The 22,059-nt window shown below is 40.4% G+C and overlaps 2 protein-coding genes across 5 annotated transcripts in view; one reads left to right on the forward strand and one right to left on the reverse strand.

Annotated features, from left to right (window-relative positions):
- Window positions 1–14,821, reverse strand: part of LOC148415921 (cyclin-dependent kinase-like 1) — a 35,309-nt gene extending 20,488 nt beyond the window's left edge. For 2 of the 4 annotated variants that reach the window (XM_088426875.1, XM_088426877.1), the window contains exons 1-3: window positions 14,453–14,555; window positions 13,720–13,828; window positions 11,058–11,173 (exon numbers count right to left, since the gene is read on the reverse strand). The gene's annotated coding sequence lies outside the window, so the exon portion shown is untranslated. Of the gene's footprint in view, window positions 1–11,057; window positions 11,174–13,719; window positions 13,829–14,452; window positions 14,556–14,697 lie in introns of those variants that run through there. The other 2 variants (XM_088426876.1, XM_088426879.1) reach the window with 2 other exon arrangements.
- Window positions 14,822–14,895: 74 nt separating this feature from the next.
- On the forward strand, window positions 14,896–21,932 carry ppp5c (protein phosphatase 5, catalytic subunit). Its single transcript, XM_088426880.1, has 13 exons — window positions 14,896–15,016; window positions 16,669–16,910; window positions 17,367–17,514; window positions 17,673–17,794; window positions 17,867–17,932; window positions 18,308–18,406; window positions 18,527–18,632; window positions 18,725–18,867; window positions 19,292–19,379; window positions 19,482–19,522; window positions 19,606–19,784; window positions 19,866–19,947; window positions 20,973–21,932. The coding sequence occupies exons 1-13, from the start codon at window positions 14,920–14,922 to the stop codon at window positions 21,033–21,035; spliced, it is 1,476 nt and encodes a 491-aa protein (XP_088283006.1). The 5' UTR covers window positions 14,896–14,919; the 3' UTR covers window positions 21,036–21,932.
- Window positions 21,933–22,059: the final 127 nt, after the last annotated feature.

Genomic DNA, 22,059 nt, shown 5'->3' on the forward strand with positions numbered 1-22,059 from the left:
CGCTGGTACGGCTCAGACTTTAGAGGCTGTGAAAACATGAAAAATGAAGCCTGGATGAAAACAGTGAACCCGCTGACATGAATACCCCCACCCCACTTGTTGCCCTTGACTTACATAATTTCAGGCGCCTAACAAGGTGACGACATTCAGCGCCATCTTGTTTCAAAAGCTGGTAGAATTAAGTGGAATTCTTCAGTTGAGGTGGTTACCAGCTTTTAAATTTTATCATCACCGAGGTACATGATGTTCTGGGGTGCTTTGGCAAGGGAGATGTAATTGGAATGTTACAAGAAGGAAAGGGCATCATTAACAAACCGCGACAAGCAAAACAAGCAGTTTTTGGGGAGGAAGGGGTGGGAGTGGGCAATAACTTTAAAATTGTGCTGCTGCTCTCCCTGCGATGACTAATCATGCCAATGTGAGAAGGCTCATAAATCTGTCACTGTGTAAATGGAACGCTCCCAGAGGGGAGTCAAACTCAAGTGGGCTCATCCTTGAAGGCATTGCTCATTTTTTTTGCAGCTGCATCCTGGCTTTTGATGGGGGGATGCTGAAAAACTGCTGACACCACTTTACGCATGTGAAGAGCAGTGGGGGGGGGGGACACTTAAATCTTGAGTGTTTCCACAATATTATAGTCAAACAGGTGTTTGTGACTGCACATGATAAATGAGTAAGAGTAGTTGCACCTCATACACAGTGACGGCATCTTGAACCAAATGTCAAAAGTCAGTGCAAAGGGGGACAGTATTTTGTTTTTCCCTAGCAGATTATTTGAATCGAAATAATATATTTGAGTATCAAAATGCACTGGACAGGCAGACAGGGGACACTCTGAACTGGTTGCCATCCAATTCCAGGGCACACAGAGACAAACAACCATTCACGCACCCAATCACACCTAAGGACAATTTCGTGTTAGTAATGTTTTTGGAATGTGGGAGGAAACCGGAGTGCCCAAAGAGAACCCACGAGGAGACCATGCAAACCACACACAGGAAGGCCTGAGCCAGCTGGATTTGAACTCGAGTCCCTTAACTGTGAGGCAGATGTGCTAACCGCTCATCCACTGATCCGCCAGTGTATAACATATGATAGCAAATATGGATATTAAACCATGTTGTTGTTTTTATTTGGACTACAGGTTAAACTTCTTCAACAGCCACAACAAGTCAAGTTACTCCATTCAACTTTGTGGACTTTGCATTATGGTTAATCCCATTTTGTTGTTTTTTATTTCTTCAGTCCCTTCGGCTCTGAAGAAGCCTTTTGGATTTAAGATGACAGACCCCTAATTCCCAAAGAGCCCAGTTAACCTCAAAAGCTTTTTTAAGCTCGTCACTTCTGAAATAGCAAGAACAATTTCACAAATTAATGAATAGTGAACCGCCAATGTATGGGTTATTACTACAGTTGCATTTTACCACACTGGTGCTTGTGCACACTGGTGCACTCTCTCATCAGTTGTAACTAAAATGGAACACACACACTTTCACCTGTTGCGCGTGCAAAGCTAATCAGACAACACATGTGCTGATTTGACATCGTGCAGGCTTCACAGGATACTGCTATTCTTGGCCTTCTGACTCACAAGCAGGTCGATGACATTTGCATTTGTATGGCAACAGGCCATTCATTAAATGGTGCGGAATAACTCCTGCTTGCAAGCAACCTTAAAGACACACTTTGATGTCCTGCTGCATACAGCTGCTTGCCTGTGGCTATTGATGCTACAGGTGGCCAAGTGTGGAAAAAAAGGAAAAGAAAAACTCTTCATCAAACATGGGCCCGGATGCTTTGAACTAGGTTTTCAATTGACAGATCGGGGTTGAGGAGAGCGGCGCAGAGGAGTATTTAGAACTTAGTGCTTGGGATTTGAATCAGATCTAAATAGGAATGGAGAATTAAAACAACAAAAATAAGTATGTACAGTATGTATGTTACTCATCAACAGACGCTACAGCTGCTTTACTTTTAAACTTCCTCTACTGTCTAACCAATTGAAACAACAAGGCATATATAAGATTTATGATTGTAATTTTGTCACTGTTTTATGTTTTGTGTTCTGTTGTATTATTGTTAATGTTTTTTTAATATGCGCTTTAAAATGCTTTGTTACAGCTGGTGTGAGCGCTTTAGAAATAAAGATGTATTAAAATAATTAGCATTGTCGGTGGGCGGCACAGTGAAAGAGTGGTTTGCATGTTCACCTCACAGTTCAGAGTCCCGAGTTCAATTCCAAGTTGCTCAGGCCTTCCTGTGTGGATTTTGCATGATCTCCCTGTGTCCATGTGGGTTCTCACAAACACTCCCGCTTCCACACACATTTCAAAAACATGCATGGTGGGTGTTTTTGACACTCTAAATTGTCCGTAGATGTGATTGGGTTGGTTGTCCCTATGTGCCCTGCAATTGGCTGGGAACCAGTTCAGGGTCACCCCTACTGCCAGCTGGGATCGCTGGGATTGGGACCAGTAAACCAGCGACCCTATTGAGAGTAAGCGGCTATAAAAAATGGATGCTTGAGCTGGAAAACAGGCATCACCAATCAGAGGATGTGTTGCTAACTCAACTTCCCGATGGAACAGAGATCCACTTGAAAAACGTCTGTCTAGTGCCAGGTAGCATTGGGCTACATTCCCAGGAGAGGACTAACACAGGTTTGCCATACATTTCTGGTATTGGATCATATAAGATTGTCAATATGTAGATAATATTGTGGCAGGTGTACAGTGTGTATTTTTGGTAGGCTTTTATGTATTGTTATACTTGTCCTTGATGTGGCTGACTAAAAAGAGAAGTAGGAGTTGTCCCTCATCCATCTTGTTGAAACCTTCACTTTGCTCACACCTGTAGGTTACCTCGAGACACTTATCAGAGTGTTTTTGACAGCCCCATCGTATTTCCTGCCTTTGAGTTTTCTCTCAAAACGTTTGTGGCCAAATGCTTGTCAGCTCTTTGAAGACACGTAGCCAAGATCATCGTGCGTTATCACCACAGCAAAACACTGTGGTTGATGGGGGTAGAGAACACTAGTGACGGCGAGAAAGAATTCAAAGACCACACACGGATGTACTTCTGAGATACTTCACATACGGGTTTAATGTTCCTGTCCAAGGATCTTTCTTCATCTTCATCATTGTTAGCGAACACCGGGGTGTAAAACACAGAGGAGAAACTCTTCAAAGAGCGATGTACAAAGAGAAAGTATGCCTGAGTGCTTATAAACCAAACCGCTCTGACTCACTCAGGCTCAGGAGAAATGTTTGCTAAAAAAGGGAAGGTACCAATTACATCTGGATCCTTACATTCCCACTCCCCCACCCCTCATTTCCTTCCATCTTTTCACTATGGCCCACTGTGGCCCTCTATCTACTCTCAGAGGGCCGAAAGTAGGATCTGACTTAAGGGATAAGCAGCTGTCCTGGGATGAGGCTCACAGTGATTGATGATGATATATGGACATGAGCCTGAACTTCGTCGTTGGGTAACCGGGGCAACAGGCAAAACAATACACAGGGAGTAGAACCCATAAGATTTTTAGGAACACAAATCTGGAACAAATCCTCAAAGTGTCAAGTCCCTGTTGTGTTGTAGATTATGTTTCTTTTCAGGCTTTTACCAGCAAGTGTGGATGGACGGAGATCTTCAAACAGTCAATATGTATCAATTCAACGTACTTCCTTGACACCAATATTACTTTGCTATCAGTCATGTTTTTCAGAAAGAGCACAAAAAGCATCTATAGGTGACAGTTTTTCAGCATACAGCTGAATGTAGATGAACAAGAATGTTCATTTTATACATGTATTTATTTGTTTGTTATTTTGAAAAATAGTCATTCGCAAATAAGCAGCGGTTTACTTTGACCCCCTAGCCCCTTCCTGCTGGCACTTCATTCTCAAATGAACACTACATTCCTTTTCCCATCTCTGTCTATGACACACTACCCTTTGTAGGTTGCAGGGGTATTAGATGAGGAGGGATGAACATGAACTAAATGTGCTGTGCCTACTGTAAGAGGGGCACAGTGGAAACATTTAAATGAGGATTACAAAAAATATTCCAGTGTGCTTGATAAATGTCTTTTCTTAATCCCCTTCCAAATAAACTGCTATGTTTTAAAACCATTTACATGTACACGAAGGAGCTACATTTAACTTGCTTGGTCGAAGGATGACCATCGAGAGGGTCTGACATGGAAAAAAAAGAAAAATTTGTCCAATTAGGGAGGGCGGGGGTGTCAGGGTGTTGTCGTGGGCGATGGAGGTCAAAGTATGCTGAGTCATTCCTCAACGCCCACTTCCTGTGATCGGGGCGTCGTGAGAGAAAATTAAGTGTTTAGTCTGTCCTTTCTTTTGCACCATTCCATAAAGTGTTGATCCCAGCACTCATTTCAGAGATTCACAAAAGTAGTGAGAATGGTGTTTTTAAATCATACTTGTAACACAGATTAATCGCTATTTAGAAGGCAAGGTTTTTATTAAAAAGTCTCTAGACACTGGTGTACTGTATTACAAAACATAAAAATGATTTGGTTATAATTACCCATGCTGTTAATTTAGGACAGCTGTGTCATAAACTTTACATTGGGTGGCGGTCTAATAAATTTGTTAGGCACAGTACATTTAGTTCATGTTCATCCCTCCTCATCTATGAAACGGCCTGGCTGGTCTGTGAGTTTTAGAAGCCAAATGCGCCCCAAGAGACCAAACCCTTGCCCATCCCCACATTAAATCAAACATCAACTCTAATCTCTGAAACGATGCGGTCAAGTTAATTCAAGATTTTGTTTGGCATTTACTGTAGTTGAAATCCAACCCCACCATTTGGCAGCCATCTTGGTAACGCCGCTGGGCAGCACTTTGGTGCTGCTGTCTAAATAAATGGAAGGAGTGGCTACAGTTGAGTTTACACAGTTAACAGTGATATCTGATGAAACCTAGTCCACAGCAGTTCCTGCAGCGTCCCCACTAGTGTGGGATCAGAGAGAGTCCTAATGAGGGACATGAAAGACTTTTTGATTCCTATTAGCTGTATACATGGTAGTTTCTCTGTGTTTATAGTTAAGTCGCTCTACCAAAAAAAAAAGCTCATAAACAGTTAAATACATGGATTTTATTTAATTTTATTAGTGTTACCATTTCCAAAAAATATTAATCAATTATTTAATGAGATAGGTAAATGCAAAATATTTACAAAATCATGCCGAAATGGACCATTCCATCAAATCAAGGGTCCAATATTTATAGAGTCTTGTGACACAACAATAAGTCTCCCATAAACAATGTTAGCCAATTGAATAAAGCCTACACCACCGCTAGTTCGAATGAATATTTTTTCATAACAGGTCATTAGGATAAAAGGAGAATGAAAACAACAGCTGTTATTTATTCAACCGCCTAATTGAACAAACTGTAACAAACTGTCTTAAACATCAACACATTTTGACCTGCCGATGACCTCATATGATGCTGCCACTCTCAACACTAAGAGCCTAACTATACGTTCTTATTAATTCAGTTCCAAATAACCTAATAGGCCAGGCCTGCCCTGTAAATGCACACACAATCATCCATTGTCATAGATACTACAGTGTAGAACTAAATAACGACTATAAAGGCCTTATGTGGGCCACACCTCATAGTTTGCTTACCACTTGAGTTTTGGTCTTAGCAGACAGTGAACTGAAGGCAATTTCCCGAATATCACACTGGTCCAAGGCAGCCGCAAGCAGAGCAAACACCACAGACAAACAGCTCATTTTCCCCACTGGCTTCAGCAAGCCCCTTTGATGAGTTGCATTTGAGATGACCAAGGAGAGAATCACATTGCATCTGATGACCACGTGTACTCATTTACCTGCTCTCTCATCTCCATGCTGACCACCCAAGTGTACAGGATGTGATCTAATAAGTCACTGGGAGGAATCAAACTCACTGGAGATTAAGAAAAAATAGGAGTATCTTTTAGGAGAGTCTGGAAGGCACCCAACGCACTATTAGTAATTAATACTAACTGACAGGAAAGTCCAACAGTAACAGCAACAGGAAGAGGAAACACCCCCCACCACAACATCCTGGATGGTTTGTCAGTGTGAAACTGGATATTTTCAGAAGCTGCATTTTAGCCTCACAGATGGTAGACACGTGGCATACAAACAAGGCTATTGGTAAAAACATATTGTATTTTTGTTTGTGTGTTGTGTGGACTCTTGTTCACAAATGAGGTGGATCTTAGGTCTCTGATAACAAACTTAATCGTGTTTGCTGTTGCAGTGGCTGGTTTTCCCTAAACCTCTGTGGATCCACACACCAAAATGACACCAACCACGTTTTTCGGACCATTAGTCGATCTGTGGTATAAATTGCAACAGTCAAAAATGGACATTTACAAAATCTGAGGCCAAGGACTACGCACCCCAAATCCTCTTCCTGGTGGATGTGCTCAGAAATATGTTTCAAAGTACACGGCTTCACACTGACCTTTTGGAATATTGGAACATTTTTCAAACATGCAGTTCGGTTATTAGTCTTCATGCAAAACTGAATGTGAATGAAGAGCACCCTGCCTCTCTGAACACGTACACTCTCAGATTGCAGTTAGGGTGTCAGAGTGAATTTCCAAACACACTCCGAGGTGATAGCAACGAATGACTTTAGTTACGTTTAAAATGACTAACCCTAGCCAGTATTCCATGTTGCATTATGTCCAAAGATAAAATACTGGTCGGTTATGACTCCTTTTGATGCTGTAAATCCTTGTTGTGGCATAAGCTAGCCACATGCTAGCTAATGTGTAGGCCACATATTTGCTGCCATGAATACTTTTGATCATCTGTTTCCATCTCTTCTTCTACTTTCTTTTGATGGTGCCACTTCATCTTCTAAAAATACTTTGTGCTCTTCTTCTCCCTTCTCTTTTTTGACAGTTGGAAAATACAAGTACTTATGTCACATTACCACCAGTGGAAAGAAGGTAACAGTGGTGCAAAGAAAGTTGACACAATTAGGGAACGTGTATTTTGGGTGTTAGTCCAAATTATAATTTAAATATACAGGGCGTTTAAAAAAAATGGAAATAATTCCTTATAGTTTTCCCAGCATGTTTTAAAGAAGTCAAAATGTGATGTCTAACATGTGATGGAGGTATAACGTTTGCTGAACGTTTTTCAAATACTCTATGAAATCCATAGATCTTTGAATTTCACATACAAATTTGTCCTTCTGACAACTCAAATGATAACAGATTTTATGAAACACCGTGCATACATGTCGCACTTGCATATTATTTGCATGACTAGCCAAACTTAGACAGCAAAAAGAGCAACTTAGAGACAGCAAAATATGGTGTAGTAGTGTTGTGGATCCATATACTCTGACTCCTTCGTGATCATGGGGACCCTATCTGTGGGAAAACTTAGACCATGTGTGCAGCGCTCAAGCTCAGTAAGAGTCAAACAAATGTGCAACAACAACACACCATCACCCCAACGCAAAAATGCCGACCTCATGGGCAGATGAAGGTCTGCAGAGCCCCTGCCGGCGCGCCACTGTCGCTTTGAACGGTAATCCTGGGGGATTCTCGCTTGTTTTATGAGCTCTACTGCTAACTGGTCGCTGTCTGGCACTTTGGTACAACTATGCAATGTGGTGGCGAGCAAACACACAAACCACTCTGTCTGATTCCTAGTGAGCTGTTTCAACAACCCTGTGCAAAAAGTGTGGCTCCATGGTGATGGATGCAAGCTATTAACTATTAAATGTGACTCATTGATCATTGTGTTTTATGAGTTATCATTATCGCCTCTGTTAATACTAATAGAGGATTTTAATAACAACTAGATTTACATTGTTGATGGCAGACTGGCCTTTATAATGGAGAATGGGGACAAAAGTACTCACACGTTCCAATTTGACATCTGTTAATCCACTTAAGTAAAAGTTGAAGAGAACAGAATGAATGTATGATATTTAAAGTCATCTCTCGTCATTTGTAGAGTTTGAAATTTTCCCTTGGGCTTGAATTGTGAATGTCACAGCCGACCTGGTTTTAAGATGTGCAATGACATTGTTTTAGTTTTCTCATCAATTAATTGGGTCAGTGTGAAATCTAAACCTGATTAGTTGAATACAAAGCTATAATTTTGATGTAATAATAAAAACTGTTGGAGACTCTGGTTAATTGTACTTCAGCTTTAAAACACGTAACAGTAAACAGCATCAGGTCTTCAGCCTACTCAAAGGCAAGCTTCAAACCAATCTGCTGACTCAAAAATAATTAACCCAGCCTTGGATAAGAGTATGAATTGTTATCTAAAAACGACAGTTAATTCAAATACTGGATAGAAGATTCATGTGTCACCTATTCGTCAACCCCACTTGAAACAAAAAAAAAAAAAACAAGCTACTTTTCACATTAATGTTCCGTCCTCATGCATAGTTGTTGCTTCAGTTTTTCATTTCCTGTTTGGGGCGTACATCAGATGATGCGTCCTCATGCACACACGAAAAACTCACGATGAGATCAAAACAGAGCGGAGTGGCACGAGGTCTGTGAGAATGTGACTGGGAAGGAAGAGGAGGCGAAGGGAAGAAAAAAATCCTGAGAGATGACATAGACGCACTAAAAAGCAAATGTAAAATAAAAAGGGCTGGAAATATAAAGTGGTTGATTATGCTAATAACCACAGACTCGGGCTTGCAGCTGAGCTCATTCGGCAGGATTGTTTTCCATCCTAATTTAATTTATGAGGAATTTGGGTCGGTTTCACTTCCCTGAGCAATTACTTTTTATTTGTTTTAATTATCTGCCATTTTCTACCTTTCTTTTCAACAAGGCCACTCTGTGAGAGGAGGGAAGCTGGGTGTGACTCATAAACCCCCTTTTTCCCGGATCTCTGCTCTGTATGAACAGCAGTGACACACAATGGGGTAGGATTAAACTTCATCTGCAAATGTGTTGTCTTTGCAGGTAGCGTCAGAGGCATAACATTTAAGTCTTTTCTAACTGTAGTGTGTGTGTGTTTTTTTTACGGTTTTAACTATGATGGTGCTTGAAGATACAATTTGGATTTGTTCCATGACCACGCTCATATCTCAAAACATCCATCCATTCTCTATAGCTGCTTCTCCTCACGAGTGTCTCTGGCTTGCTGGTGCCTATCTCAGCCATTTTTGGGCAGGAGGCGGGGAAAACCCTCGACTGGTTGCCAGCCAATCACAGGGTACACAGAGACAAACAACCATTCACACTCACAATCACACCTAAGAGGAATCTGGGTGTCCAACACACCTACCAGGCATGTTTTTGGAATGTGGGAGGAGACCAAAGTATTCGGAGAAGACCGACGTGAGCACGGGGAGAAGATGCAACTCCGCACAGGAAGTCCGAAGCAAGCGGGAATTTAACCAGGGACCTCTGAACTGTGAGGCAGATATGATAACTAGCCTGCCACGGTGCTGACCATCTCAAAACATTGTATCTCAAATCATTTTCCTTATTGAAATAAATAGAAATGCAATGAATCCATGCCAGAGCCTCAAAAGTGTTTTACTGGAAAATTCAAAGAAGAAAATCTGTTTTAATTGAAAAGCTGCAAGGGCTTTGAAACTAATTGTTCCACATCACTTTGTGATATTTGTTGCACACCCTGTCGCTGAACCTAAAAGAGCTACATATTTAAATTGGTCAGCTTATTTTTATACCCTTCTCCCTCTTTAATGATCCTACTTATTACTTACAACATCCCCCCATAAAAACTGTGAGTGAAATAAACTGACCCTTTCTTTAACCGAGTTAAAAAAAACTGATTTTAATGTGGAAAGGTTGAAAAAATGCAGCAGCAGACTTCTTAGAAAGGTAATGTGCCACATTTCTTTTCCCTCTTACATGAAATTTCCGTGCTCTGCCTCCCCTGCGCCTCAGCATGCAATGTGTCACCTCAGGATGTTGATTTACTGATCAACAAGAGGCTGGCTGGTTGGATTCATTTATGACTCAAAAGGGACCTAAAAATGCAGACTTCTCAAGGAACCCCACGTCTGAGCTCAGAGATAAGGGGGATGGGTTGCACACAGAGAAGGGTGGTGCAAGAGACGATAAAAGCGCTTCCTAATTTATGTTAAATTTGGTTTCACAAGTCCTGCCTACTGAAAGAAAAAACAGATGGTTTACATTTAAAGTGCGACCCCTGCATACTGCTGAATTTGAGCTCTCGCTTGTGAATTATTTGATCAGGATAGACAAGGGTGAGGGATGGGGGACTCAACAGTAATATCTGGCATAATTAAAACATTAGGTTGGTGTTCAGTTAATTGTTTGGTATCCATTGTGGTGAGATGGGATTTCCACAAAAAATACTGATGAACTGTTCCTGAGTCAACATGTGTGTCTCCAAAACTACATAGGAAATGACACACTTCCTAAATTTTGAAAATATTAATCATAAACTTAACTTTCTTTAACAAGCAGTTCGTTTTTTTCCATATTAAAAAACTTACACAAAGATATTATTTCAGAAGTATGTGTTTTCAATCTGCAACATGCTGTTGTGTAAAACAAATAGTTTTTATTTTTTTAAATGAATGTTCATGTATGTTAGATTAGAGACAATTTACAAACCAAACTAAAAAATCCAACTACAGTATTATGTGTTCATTTTTTAAAGAGCCTAAAAAATGGCTTTATGACATGTTAATGCAAATAAAGGCTTTGATTTTCATTCCTGCATTCCATGCATTTTTAATGAAAGCTATTTTGCCATTTCAGTAATAAAAAAAATACGATTTAAGGTAGTCTGTAATTTGATAACAATTGTTTGTGTATCATTAATCCCCTTATAAACACATTTTCCACTCGCTGTCGACTGAAATTTATATCATATGTCTTCAAGGTTCAAAAAATGACGAATCACGGCACACCTGTTTTTCTAGGTTTGGTCTTGTGACGTTCGTTGATGAGCTGTGATCATTACCTATGTCTTTAGCACATGAAATGACGTTTTCAGAAGACAGCAAGTAGATAAATACATTCTTCAATGTATAGCACTTTTCTACCTTAGGTACTCAAAGCACTTTTACACGTAGTCGTTGACCAGCATCAGAAGCAATTGGTGGTTCTGTGTCTCGCTCAAGGACACTTCGACGTTGTCACGATAGTCGATGCCCTTCCCCTAAATGTATTAATTGCACAAGGAAAAAAAATATTAAAAGGATTGTAGACCAAATAATAACTTCTTACTGTTGAAAATAGCTAGAATTTTTTTAATCCCTTTAAGAGTTTTCAGAAATCCACATTGGTAAGGTGAGTCCGCCATAACAATACATGTGGAAAAATAATCACTGCAAAATAGTGAATAATCTGAAATATGAGTGCAATGACAAAATAAAAATAAAAAATTGTCACACCGAACTTATAAAATGTGAACCGAGATAAAGCAACTGATGACTACAATGAATTCTGAGACACCCTACTCTGTATATCAATAAGGTGAGAGTCATGAAGTAGGAAAGGTTCAGGGGCAATCGTTTATACAAGTACCACATACTTTGAATATTTCAGTGAGAAAGTTGATGTTTTGTTTAAGAAAAAAAAACAAGGGTAACACACGCAAGTGTTGATAACCGCCGATGGATGAAGTATTTAAGATTGCATAACCAGTGATAAGATAAGTCGGGATGACTAAAGTATGTAAACTTTGAAAAATTCATCTTATCTTTCAGTTCAGGAAAGGAAGCCTCTGAAAAACAGCCCCTGGGAATTTAAGAGAAAACTCCATTTGGCTGTGATTTTCGGTGCTGTGCAATAATAAATAGCGAAGAGGTCTGCATCAGGCCTATGTAACGTATACCGCCCCCAATTGAAATGCTTCATCCTTCACTGGCCCGTGGCCCAGGAATGTCACTCATATTCCCTGCGACCTTCATCTGTCTCCCTTTATGTTTGTTTAACATTCTCAGGACCCCCCAGAGGCTCCATGCTGGAGCATCAAGCGCCTGAGAGGACAGCAATCTTGTTCCTCCGCTAACCGACTTGCCAGATTCCCTCCCACACTGTCTCTCCCACTCACTGTCTGCGTTTACTCTCACATGGAGTGCTCACGTCAGCTCCTGTCCCACCTTAGTCTATTTTTTCCCACCTACTGGTAAAATAGACAAGAGACATATTACACAGCATACAGCGGTGAGAAATAACCAATACAAAGTGCCCCTTGACTTCTTAGTTTAATGTGTCCTAGGACCAAACGTGAAACTCAATTTAGTGGTATGTCAAATCAAAATTTCCTGTAAAAGACTCAAAATGTATATGTTGAACAATATAATAAACAAAATACCAAGCACCAGATTCAATTGAAAAAAAAAGTGTACAGTCCACTCAAGTGATCCCAGTGGTTTTCAAAGTCCGATAGTTCCAAAATTGGCTGCCATTTGTGATGGCATCAATAGAAAAACTGAGCCTTCCCCTATCCCTAACCTGATACATTGCCACAGAGGACTGCACAAACAAATTCACATCACTAGCGTGCTAACGTGGGAGCCATGATAGCAGGCGATAGAGAGAGAGATAGAGAGAGAGAGAGAGAGAGAAAGAGAGAGAGAGAGAGAGAAAGAAAAAGAGAGAGTTTCATCAATTGTGAGTGAAATTATGGACATTAGCTCAGCACCACCATTGACCTTAGCATACATGCCACTTGAATATGCTATTTTTTAAAAGACAGTTGTTTTTTTTGTAAAGCCTTTATCTATCCAATTGTAAAGTTAAAAAGGGAAGTGTGCTAACATGACAGCTCAAGCGACCAATTACAAGGCATTACTCCACTCCCTTCAAAGAACAGCGAGGTATATTTGGATGAACGTTAACGCTTTTCACACTTTCTTTTTTTTAACCATAAAATTGTATTTTTTTACTGAATAAAAAAAAAAAAGTACAATTTGTGTTGTGTGTTTTATGGCATGAAAAAATCTCTTGTCTCTAATGGATGACCCCTTCTCTATTTGTCCTGTTAATCAAGGTTCAATTTTAATTGAATTAATACAAAATTACATTTTAGAGTGATGCTGTAAATATTTTTTTTAACCGTACTTAAATCCAGTGAGAGTACTTTTGCAACCTCTGGTTATATGACTCGGAGGGAGACACGAGTCATCGCTCTTTTGGTTTAGGGGAAAGTTAGTGAACTCACACTGTGGGGTTAGTGAGTGTTCACCGGGGGGTCACCGGGAGTGACTCACCTGGCTGTTGGGCCTCTTACTCTTGACTATGAGATGTGCTTTGTGAGTCAGCGCAAGAACAGCCGACTGGGCCATACTCCTCTATGTCCCAGTAATTTATGAAACTCCTCATCGTCTCCCCATTAACGAAGAAAGCCACAAACTTTTAAATCAAAAGTCGCCTTTTTCTTTTTGGGCGCCACTCTCATTAGTCTGTCCAGTGGAGTTTTGGCATAGACAAGCGAGTCTTTTTGCCTCAGGTTGCGTTATGTTTTTGGCAAATGACTTATTTTAAAGCGACATTGCGTCAGACGCCATGTATGTGCATGCGTATATAACATTAGCGATACTGGCCTTTCAAGAGTGGTGAACTTAATTTTGACCTTCTCTACACTTTTGATTCACTTGTAAAGATTAAAGTGCATTTTAGGTTTATCCTGACATTAAACCCGAAAGTATGCCAAATCTTTACTAGCGTATGTGTGCATGTATTCGCGTAGATGCGCACCTGCGCTTTGTTTGTCCGCTTCATTCTGACATCTGTGGAGGCCAGAGGCCACCTGCTGTGCTCAGATGGCAGGAAACAAGCCAAGCAACATCCTCATGCCTGGAGGCACCTGGAAGAAGACCAAAAGAAAAGTTATGTGTAAAGAAGTACTTTTGTTTTTTTCTCAGGCTTGTCTTTTTTTTTAATGTGTTTAATTAACAATACGTCAAGCCATAAATTTCCTCCCAATTATTAATGTTAGCAAATTATATGGTTGGAAATAACATTTCAGTGTGGTTGAGTGAGAGTATTTCGTATACAAGAAATTGTCTACTTTATTTACGTCAATGATATCTTGCCACTGCTTTAATAACTATTTAAGCTTAATTGGTCAGAAATATTGTGATTTATTGAATAAAAATGTTATACCTTTGTTGATCTATCATCTGTCTATGACAGGGGCATATGATGTTTTTATTATTTAATATAATTCATGATATAATCAAATGCTCTTCCGCAGACAGAAGCAGTTTGGTACAACACAATAGTAGCTTTGTGTTCAACTAAACAGAACAAGATTTCGTACTAAATACGTCCTCATTATTTCAGTACAGCATTTTGTGTGTGTTATATGTATGTATCTGTGTGTGTGTGTGTGTGTGTGTGTGTGTGAGAGAGAACATGCTAATACACAACTAAAATGTAATATAACAACGGGAGACAAGACGAACAAAATAAACGAGAAGTACATTACCGGGTTCCCCCTTTCAAAAAACGTGCTTTTGTGGTGTGGTAGGGAACTTTTGACAAACACATTGATTTTGTTGCACGATAGTGAAGTAATGCTAACTTTCCATGTCAGTAGTGCTCCCTGCTGGTTTGTTACGCGAAATACAATGGGGACAATTCCGGCACCCTGGGTTGTTATAGTAAATTCTAGTTCGTCTCGAAAGTAGTAATTTCAGATTATTTGAAAATGAAATAAATAAAAACTATTACCCGTGTCCTCCTTTTTAGTATCGGTCGTACTTCACTTCATTTATAATTGCGGTTAGAAATATATACTATATATAGTACATAATTATATAGTATATACGATACATACTAGAACGGCGTATTAACCTAATACACTAACCGGCCATTAAAAATGTTTGACTATGGGCTCTCGACCAAGAAAAAAAAATCACGTTAAGACTTTGCGACATTTGCGACAGTGCGTCAATGGCGCACGCGTCGAAATACGGCAGCGTGGAGAAGATGGCGGAGGGAGTAAACGATGCCGAGCTACTCAAGGAGAAGGCCAATAAATACTTTAAAGGTGAGCTGGCAACGCTGTCAGGTCGGCGGATCGCATAGGCGGCCACACGCAGACGAGAGCGTTCCTACCAATCGCGCCGGCAAGCGAAATGTTCTCTTTTAAATTGCCATGATCACAGCCCCACGTCAATGTGAAGCTAGGCTAGCGAGACACGCTAACGCGTGAAACCCATTCATTGGACTCTTGAAAGCAGTTAGCCTACTCAGCTATCTTTGGCTAACAGCTTCTTAAACCGCGTGAGTCATTGTCGGGTGCAAATCAAGTTCATTTTATTGTCACTTTGGCCCCAATTTAACGGTTTATCCACATGGCTGTTCGATTTCCACTTTTTTGTAACACAGTTGAGAGCACTTGGCGCGCATAGAACTTGCTAGAATATTCCGTTAATCAGCGGAACCATCGTATCAGCGGCGTACAATGGCATTTCAGTCGTCGCCAATGAAATCTTTATTATTTGAATAACACGTCTATCTGCACTATTTATACATTACACTAGGAACTGAATATTTGTTAATAGTTGTTTGGTAGTATAAGTCGTAATGTTATGAGAATAATGTGTATTTTTTAGGATCTTATCATAATGTTAAAGTAAACATAAAAGTCAGTGTTTATGATTTAGACAGTTTTTTATGAAAAAAAAGAATAAATTGAATAATTGTAAATTTCATAAACGTGTAAATAAACATGATCTTAACGACCAACAGTATGTTTTAATTATAATCGTTGGTCTAGTTATCATTTACTTATATTGCATGGGGGGGTGGTACTCCTCCGGATGTTGCCATGTCTCTTATAGCTACGGACAACCGGATGAGTGTGTATTGCTGCATTTATCGTAATGCCCCTAATGCTACCACGGGCGCATGTGAAAAATTACACATGATCCCTTTAGGGTATGAGTCGTATTTTAATTACTGAATTTTAGAAATATACATTTATGTAAATTTGTCTTTGTAAATTTGACTTGAAAAAAATGAATTTATCCTCTGAATAATCGGATTACATGACCCTAAGAAATATGCATTTGGTTCTCGCACAAAAGTAGTAACAATAACACCTTTGTTTAATTTTTTGAAGATTTGTAATTGCTTTTGTCTATATAAAACGCTTCAACACACTTTAACAGACTTCTTAGGTATCCAGGTACCACAAGATGGTGCCAAAGTAATTGTTGTTCAGTGTATACATTTACACAATAATGATCCTGTCTCCATTTATTAGTGTGAAATCTGGGCCTGTTTAATGAAGCACAGCTATTATTCTGTTGTACAGTATGAATAGCAATAGTTTATTTGTACATTCTCTATCCAGTAAAAAAATCTTCTAGCTGTCATTTTACATCGGTGTCATAGAAAGATGAACAATGATACAATATTGTACCAAATAATTCTCGGACCATTCAAATGAAACAGGATCATTTCCTGTGCCACATCTGGTGATGTCTCACATTATCATGGTTGGGAATCCTTGCAGTAGCAGTGCCTTTAATTAGAAATTCCATCAACCCAAATCATTACTGTATGTCTCTGTATGACTGTATGACCATGTCTGTATATTTTTTTTCCAGGACCCTCCAGAGGCTCCATGCTTATTCATTGCTCCTAAAACTGCTGTACAATTGCACACAGTTATATTGCTTCTGTGTTTTACAGATAAAGACTACGAAAATGCAATCAAGTACTACTCAGAGGCCTTGGAGCTCAATCCATCCAATGCAATCTACTACAGCAACCGCAGCCTGGCATACCTGCGCACAGAGTGCTATGGCTACGCCTTGGCAGATGCGACCAAGGCGCTGGATATCGACAAGAACTACATCAAAGGCTATTACCGCCGGGCCACCTCTAACATGGCCCTGGGCAAGTTCAAGGCTGCGCTCAAGGACTACGAGACGGTAAGGTGGGCTGGAAAAGAGGACCCTCGATAGGCCTCGCCAGGTCCACACACAGCTAATCTCCACACTTTGAAAGAGGGATTATCCGCTAATGCCATCACGATGCTTGAGTGCAGAGTGTGCAAATGTCTGTGTCATGTCTTCCATTGGCAAAATAAGAGTAATGCAAGTACTATGCTTGTGGCATTCTGCAACCACTTCGAAGAAATAGCTTGAGAAATGTAGTTGAACTAAAATGAGAGACACATAAAAAAAAAACTCAGTCCCAGGCGGCATGCTCATCAAGGCTGATTCACTTAAAGCGGTTCTGTTTCACAGTAACAGGACAATTTTGTTTAGTGGTTAAAATTTTGGGGGTTATGAATTACTCATTCTTCATGCCATTTATCTCTATTTTCATGAATTATTATAGACTCAAACAAGAGCTGCTTTTAAACATATCTTGTATGACGACAGGTAGTGCGGGTTCGACCCAACGACAAGGACGCAAAAATGAAGTACCAGGAATGTAATAAGATTGTCAAGCAGAAGGCCTTCGAGAGAGCTATCGCCAGCGATGAGGACAAAAAGTCAGTTGTCGATTCTCTGGACATTGAAAGCATGAGTAAGTAGGAAAAAGAATAAGCATTAAAAAATAAAGTGTATTTGTATGGTTCGACGGATTAATCAGCTGATATTAGCAGCTTTGAAATCTCCATTATAGTTGTTGTTATTTTCTCCACATTAAATCATTGCTCTGAAATGATGCTCTCAATTTGGTAGCAATCGAGGACGACTACACGGGCCCCAAACTGGAGGAGGGCAAGGTTACATTGACGTTCATGAAGGAAATGATGGACTGGTTCAAAGAGCAGAAGAAACTGCACAGAAAGTGCGCATATCAGGTAAAGTGTTGCCTGTATTTAAAAGTGTGAGAGAAACAAGCTGAATTGGAATAAACTATCATCTTTTTGCAGATTTTAGTGCAAGTGAAAGACCTTTTATCCAAACTACCAAGTCTTGTGGAAGTCACGTTACAAGAGGTGAGGATGTCGTGGGGGGTTTTTTTTTTTTTTTTTTAAAGATCGAAAAATTTCACTCTAATAGTAGGTATACTTCTCTGGTGGTGTCATGATTCATAAGGCTCTAAAATGTCCAGAGGTGTGAATGCCTGTTAATTTATTTGTGTTCCATGATCACATTTGGCAGGAGTAGCCAAATATTGCACTCATGTCCTTCTATTTTTTTAAAAATATGACTAAAGTCGAATTAAAAACTAGTCTTCCAAACCATTATTTATTTGAGAATGTGAAACTGAGGAAAAAAAGTATCAAATATTGAACCGTGAACAGTGTTTAACATATTGACAAAGTCTTTTGACTTTTCCTTTCAATCTAAATGGTGTGTTTTTCCAACAGACTGAAAAAATAACCATTTGTGGCGACACGCATGGGCAGTACTACGATCTCCTCAACATTTTTGAGTTGAACGGCCTGCCGTCGGAGAGCAATCCTTATGTATCCTTTTTGTCTCGGAAAGTTACTAACTCTTTAGTGGTGTTACACTGTACCTTTAAGGCATAATGGTGTACCTCCTATTTACATTTGCAAAAACGTTCTTAACTGGGCTGAACTCAGCTGTTCAATGGTGACTTTGTAGATCGCGGCTCTTTCTCTGTAGAAGTCATCCTCACCCTGTTTGGCTTCAAGCTGCTCTTTCCCGACAACTTTCACCTACTTCGAGGTGAGTGTTATTGCGAGAACTGGGAAGCGCACGCGTCAAGCCCATTTTGCTTCCTGCCGGTGCAGCAATAATCTAAGATGGCCGACCCGTAGGTAATCACGAGACGGACAACATGAACCAGATGTACGGCTTTGAGGGTGAGGTGAAAGCCAAGTATACAGCGCAGATGTTCCAGCTGTTCAGCGAAGTCTTCCAGTGGCTGCCGCTGGCACAGTGCATCAACAGCAAAATACTGGTGAGCAGACACAATGTGGAAGCTGCCATTTACAGCTATATAAGCAATATTTGTTTAGGTTAAAAATGCCTGCTTTGCAAAGTTTAGAATGTATGACGAGGTAAAAGGTTTTTTTGTTTTATTTTAATAAGGCTACAGCTAAGTATTGTTAATGTGATGTTTTTTTTTTTTTTTTTTAATCAGATTAAAACAGTTTTTCATTCCCAACTCCTGATTTAAAAACATCCATCCATCCATTTATGGTGACTTAGTTACTTGGTTAGTCTTTAACATTCAAAAAAAATTTACAATCACAGTTTTCAAAGCAAACGCTGAAAAATTCAGTCTTACTGTATTTAGACTTAATGCAAAGATGATTACTCTGCTTTTATTTGAGCACTGCAGAAATTGAAAGCAGCCAGGGTTTCATTTTGTTGTGCCTCAGGTGATGCATGGTGGGCTGTTCAGTGAAGACGGCGTCACATTGGAGGACCTCAGGAAGATCGAGAGGAACAGACAACCTCCAGACTCTGGTACGCTCACCGTGTGTGTGTGTGGAGTGACGTCTATTTGTGTTCCTTTTGGTTTGTGTGTGAGATGTTCATCTCAGCATCTCCCTCCTGTCTTTCTCACAGGTCCCATGTGTGATCTCCTTTGGTCGGACCCCCAGCCTCAGGTTAGCCCCACCATAGACCCCCATGTGCCTTTAATGTGGTTCCCAGATGACTTAACGTAGGAATAAACATGCGTTTGATGCAGACCGGCCGATCAATAAGCAAGCGAGGTGTGAGCTGCCAGTTTGGGCCTGACGTGACGGAACGCTTCCTTGATCAGAACAAGCTGGACTTCATTATCCGTAGTCACGAAGTCAAGGCGGAGGGCTACGAGGTCACTCACTCAGGGAAGTGCATCACCGTCTTCTCGGCACCTAACTACTGGTGAGGACTGCTCGTCCTGTTTTTGCTAACTGAATTCCGCCGATCATTAACGGTGGTCTTTGGTCTTCTACCTCACCACAGTGACCAGATGGGAAACAAAGGAGCTTTTATCCACCTCAGGGGATCTGATCTCAAGCCAGAGTTCCACCAGTTCACTGCTGTGGTTAGTGTCACACAGATTTACACTAGAGCTGAATAATATATCATTTTGGGGCTGAAATCGCAATCTCAGATGATGCGATTTCTGGATTGTCAAAGCTGTGTTTTTTGTTGTTTTGTTTATAAGTGCTTTGTCCTCTCGAGCTAACCAAAAAAACAGTGTCCTAGACAAACGAGGGGTCGGTAACCTTGCTAATGGTTAATGTGAAATGCGGTCTGGAAAGATCCAGAAGTGCTTAGAAGACTTTGCTCCAACCACGTTCAGATGGAGAGCTAACAGCTTTGAACAGCAAATTTGTATCACAATCAATAATAACTATATGTTCGATTTCATCACAAAGAAAAAGCAGGTATCTTTCCTCTGCCTTTCAGGCCATTTTCCTAAACCTTGCGTTATCTTTCTTGGTTTTTGTTATCTTTTTTTTGTTTGTTTCTTTGCTTGTCTTATTTTGAAGCACTAAGTCGAGCAAAGCATATGGGGAAAAAAAATCATCTAAAAATGTATTTTCATACACTGTTACACATTGACACTGTGGAAGAGTGGTTAGCACATAAGCCTCACAGTTCAGAGGTCCTGAGTTCAATTCCAGTTCGTTCTAGTCTTCCTCTGTGGAGTTTGCATGTTCTCCCCGTGCCCGTGTGGGTTCTCTCCGGGCACTCAAGACTTTCTCCCACATTCCAAAAACATGCATGGTAGGTATACTGGACACTCCAAATCGTCCCTAGGTGTGATTGGGAACGTGATTGGTTGTTCGTCCCTGTGTGCCCTGCAGTTGGAAACTCATTTTGTCTGCTTTTATCTGGGATCTCATTCTTTCGGTCACGTGAAATGTACTCGGTCGCCCAAGTACTCAATTCTAGTGTTATGCAAGTCAATGTCTGTCTTAGGTTAGCTTACCACTTCTGCTAATAACTACTTGTCATCCCTTCATAAGAACAATGCTTGTCAAAAATGAACCTCGCGATGCAAAACTGCTTATTTTGATCCTTGGCCTTGTTTTCCTACTGATAATTTCTTTCTTCTTCCAGCCTCATCCGAATGTCAAGCCCATGGCGTACGCCAACACGCTAATGCAGATGGCGGTGATGTAGACCCCGGACGGAGTCGGTCTGCCAAGACCATGGGGAGTGTCACGCTTCACACCCTTCAATGCTCCCCGACTTCCACTTGGGCCTAATGGACCCTGCTCCCCTCGCTTTATGAGGGAGATCCTTTAGAACCCCTCACCTGGTCCACAAGGTTACCACTTCCAAACTGGAAAACACTTCCAATGTTTGCTCGACTCATACACACATACAACACTCAGTTTCAGAATGTGTCTCCTAAGTTTATGTTCAACTGTTTTAAGTGGATCACCTATCTGGTCCGTACCAAAGATCTGTAACGGAATGATACAGTAGTCAAGATTTCACCCGGGAGCGGTCTCTGAGAGTTAAGCGCGTGTGCACATCAAAGATGGTTCAAGAGTGACATTTCCATCAAGAGTGTTTCTTAACAGTTCGCCATTTTTTTCCACGTTTTATTACTTTTCAGGTACACGAGATCTCCATACATGTTTTGATCCCAGCTCAAAATGAGAGACTGACTCTGGGTTCACATCGAGGTGCTGTTTGCCAGTTTTGATGTGTTAGCTAGAACAAACGTTGTCAACGTTTAATTTGCACTGCTTCTTCTTCCGGAGGAAGATACTGCTGCTCCCCCTTTGCCTCGCCATATTTTCATCCCGGCAGCTTCCGCACTGCCTCCACTCTCCGAACCCAGACATCCAACATGTCACCCGGAATTGTGGATTACCACAGTAATACACAAAAAAAATAAAAAACGTCCAAAATGTAATCATGTCTTGAAAACGCACAGTCGCATTGTCTGATGAACCTCTACTTTTTAGTTGAAGAAATACACTGATGTGTATGTATATATACTGTATCCTTTATTGAGAGTCCATGTAATGTTTGGAGGAAAAAAATAATTAAAAACCAGTCCAGAGATTTTATAAACGTGTGTATCCTTATTTGGAGGGGTTATTCAGATTGTTGGGGGTATTGATGTGCAGCCATTTTGGACATTTGTACTGTACTTGCCTTACCCACTTTTATCATTTACGTTCACGGCTCT

This window comes from Hippichthys cyanospilos, chromosome 11 (genome assembly GCF_059441005.1).
Source record: "Hippichthys cyanospilos isolate Australia breed blue-spotted pipefish chromosome 11, RoL_Hcya_1.0, whole genome shotgun sequence".
In the NCBI taxonomy this organism is placed as follows: domain Eukaryota; kingdom Metazoa; phylum Chordata; class Actinopteri; order Syngnathiformes; family Syngnathidae; genus Hippichthys; species Hippichthys cyanospilos.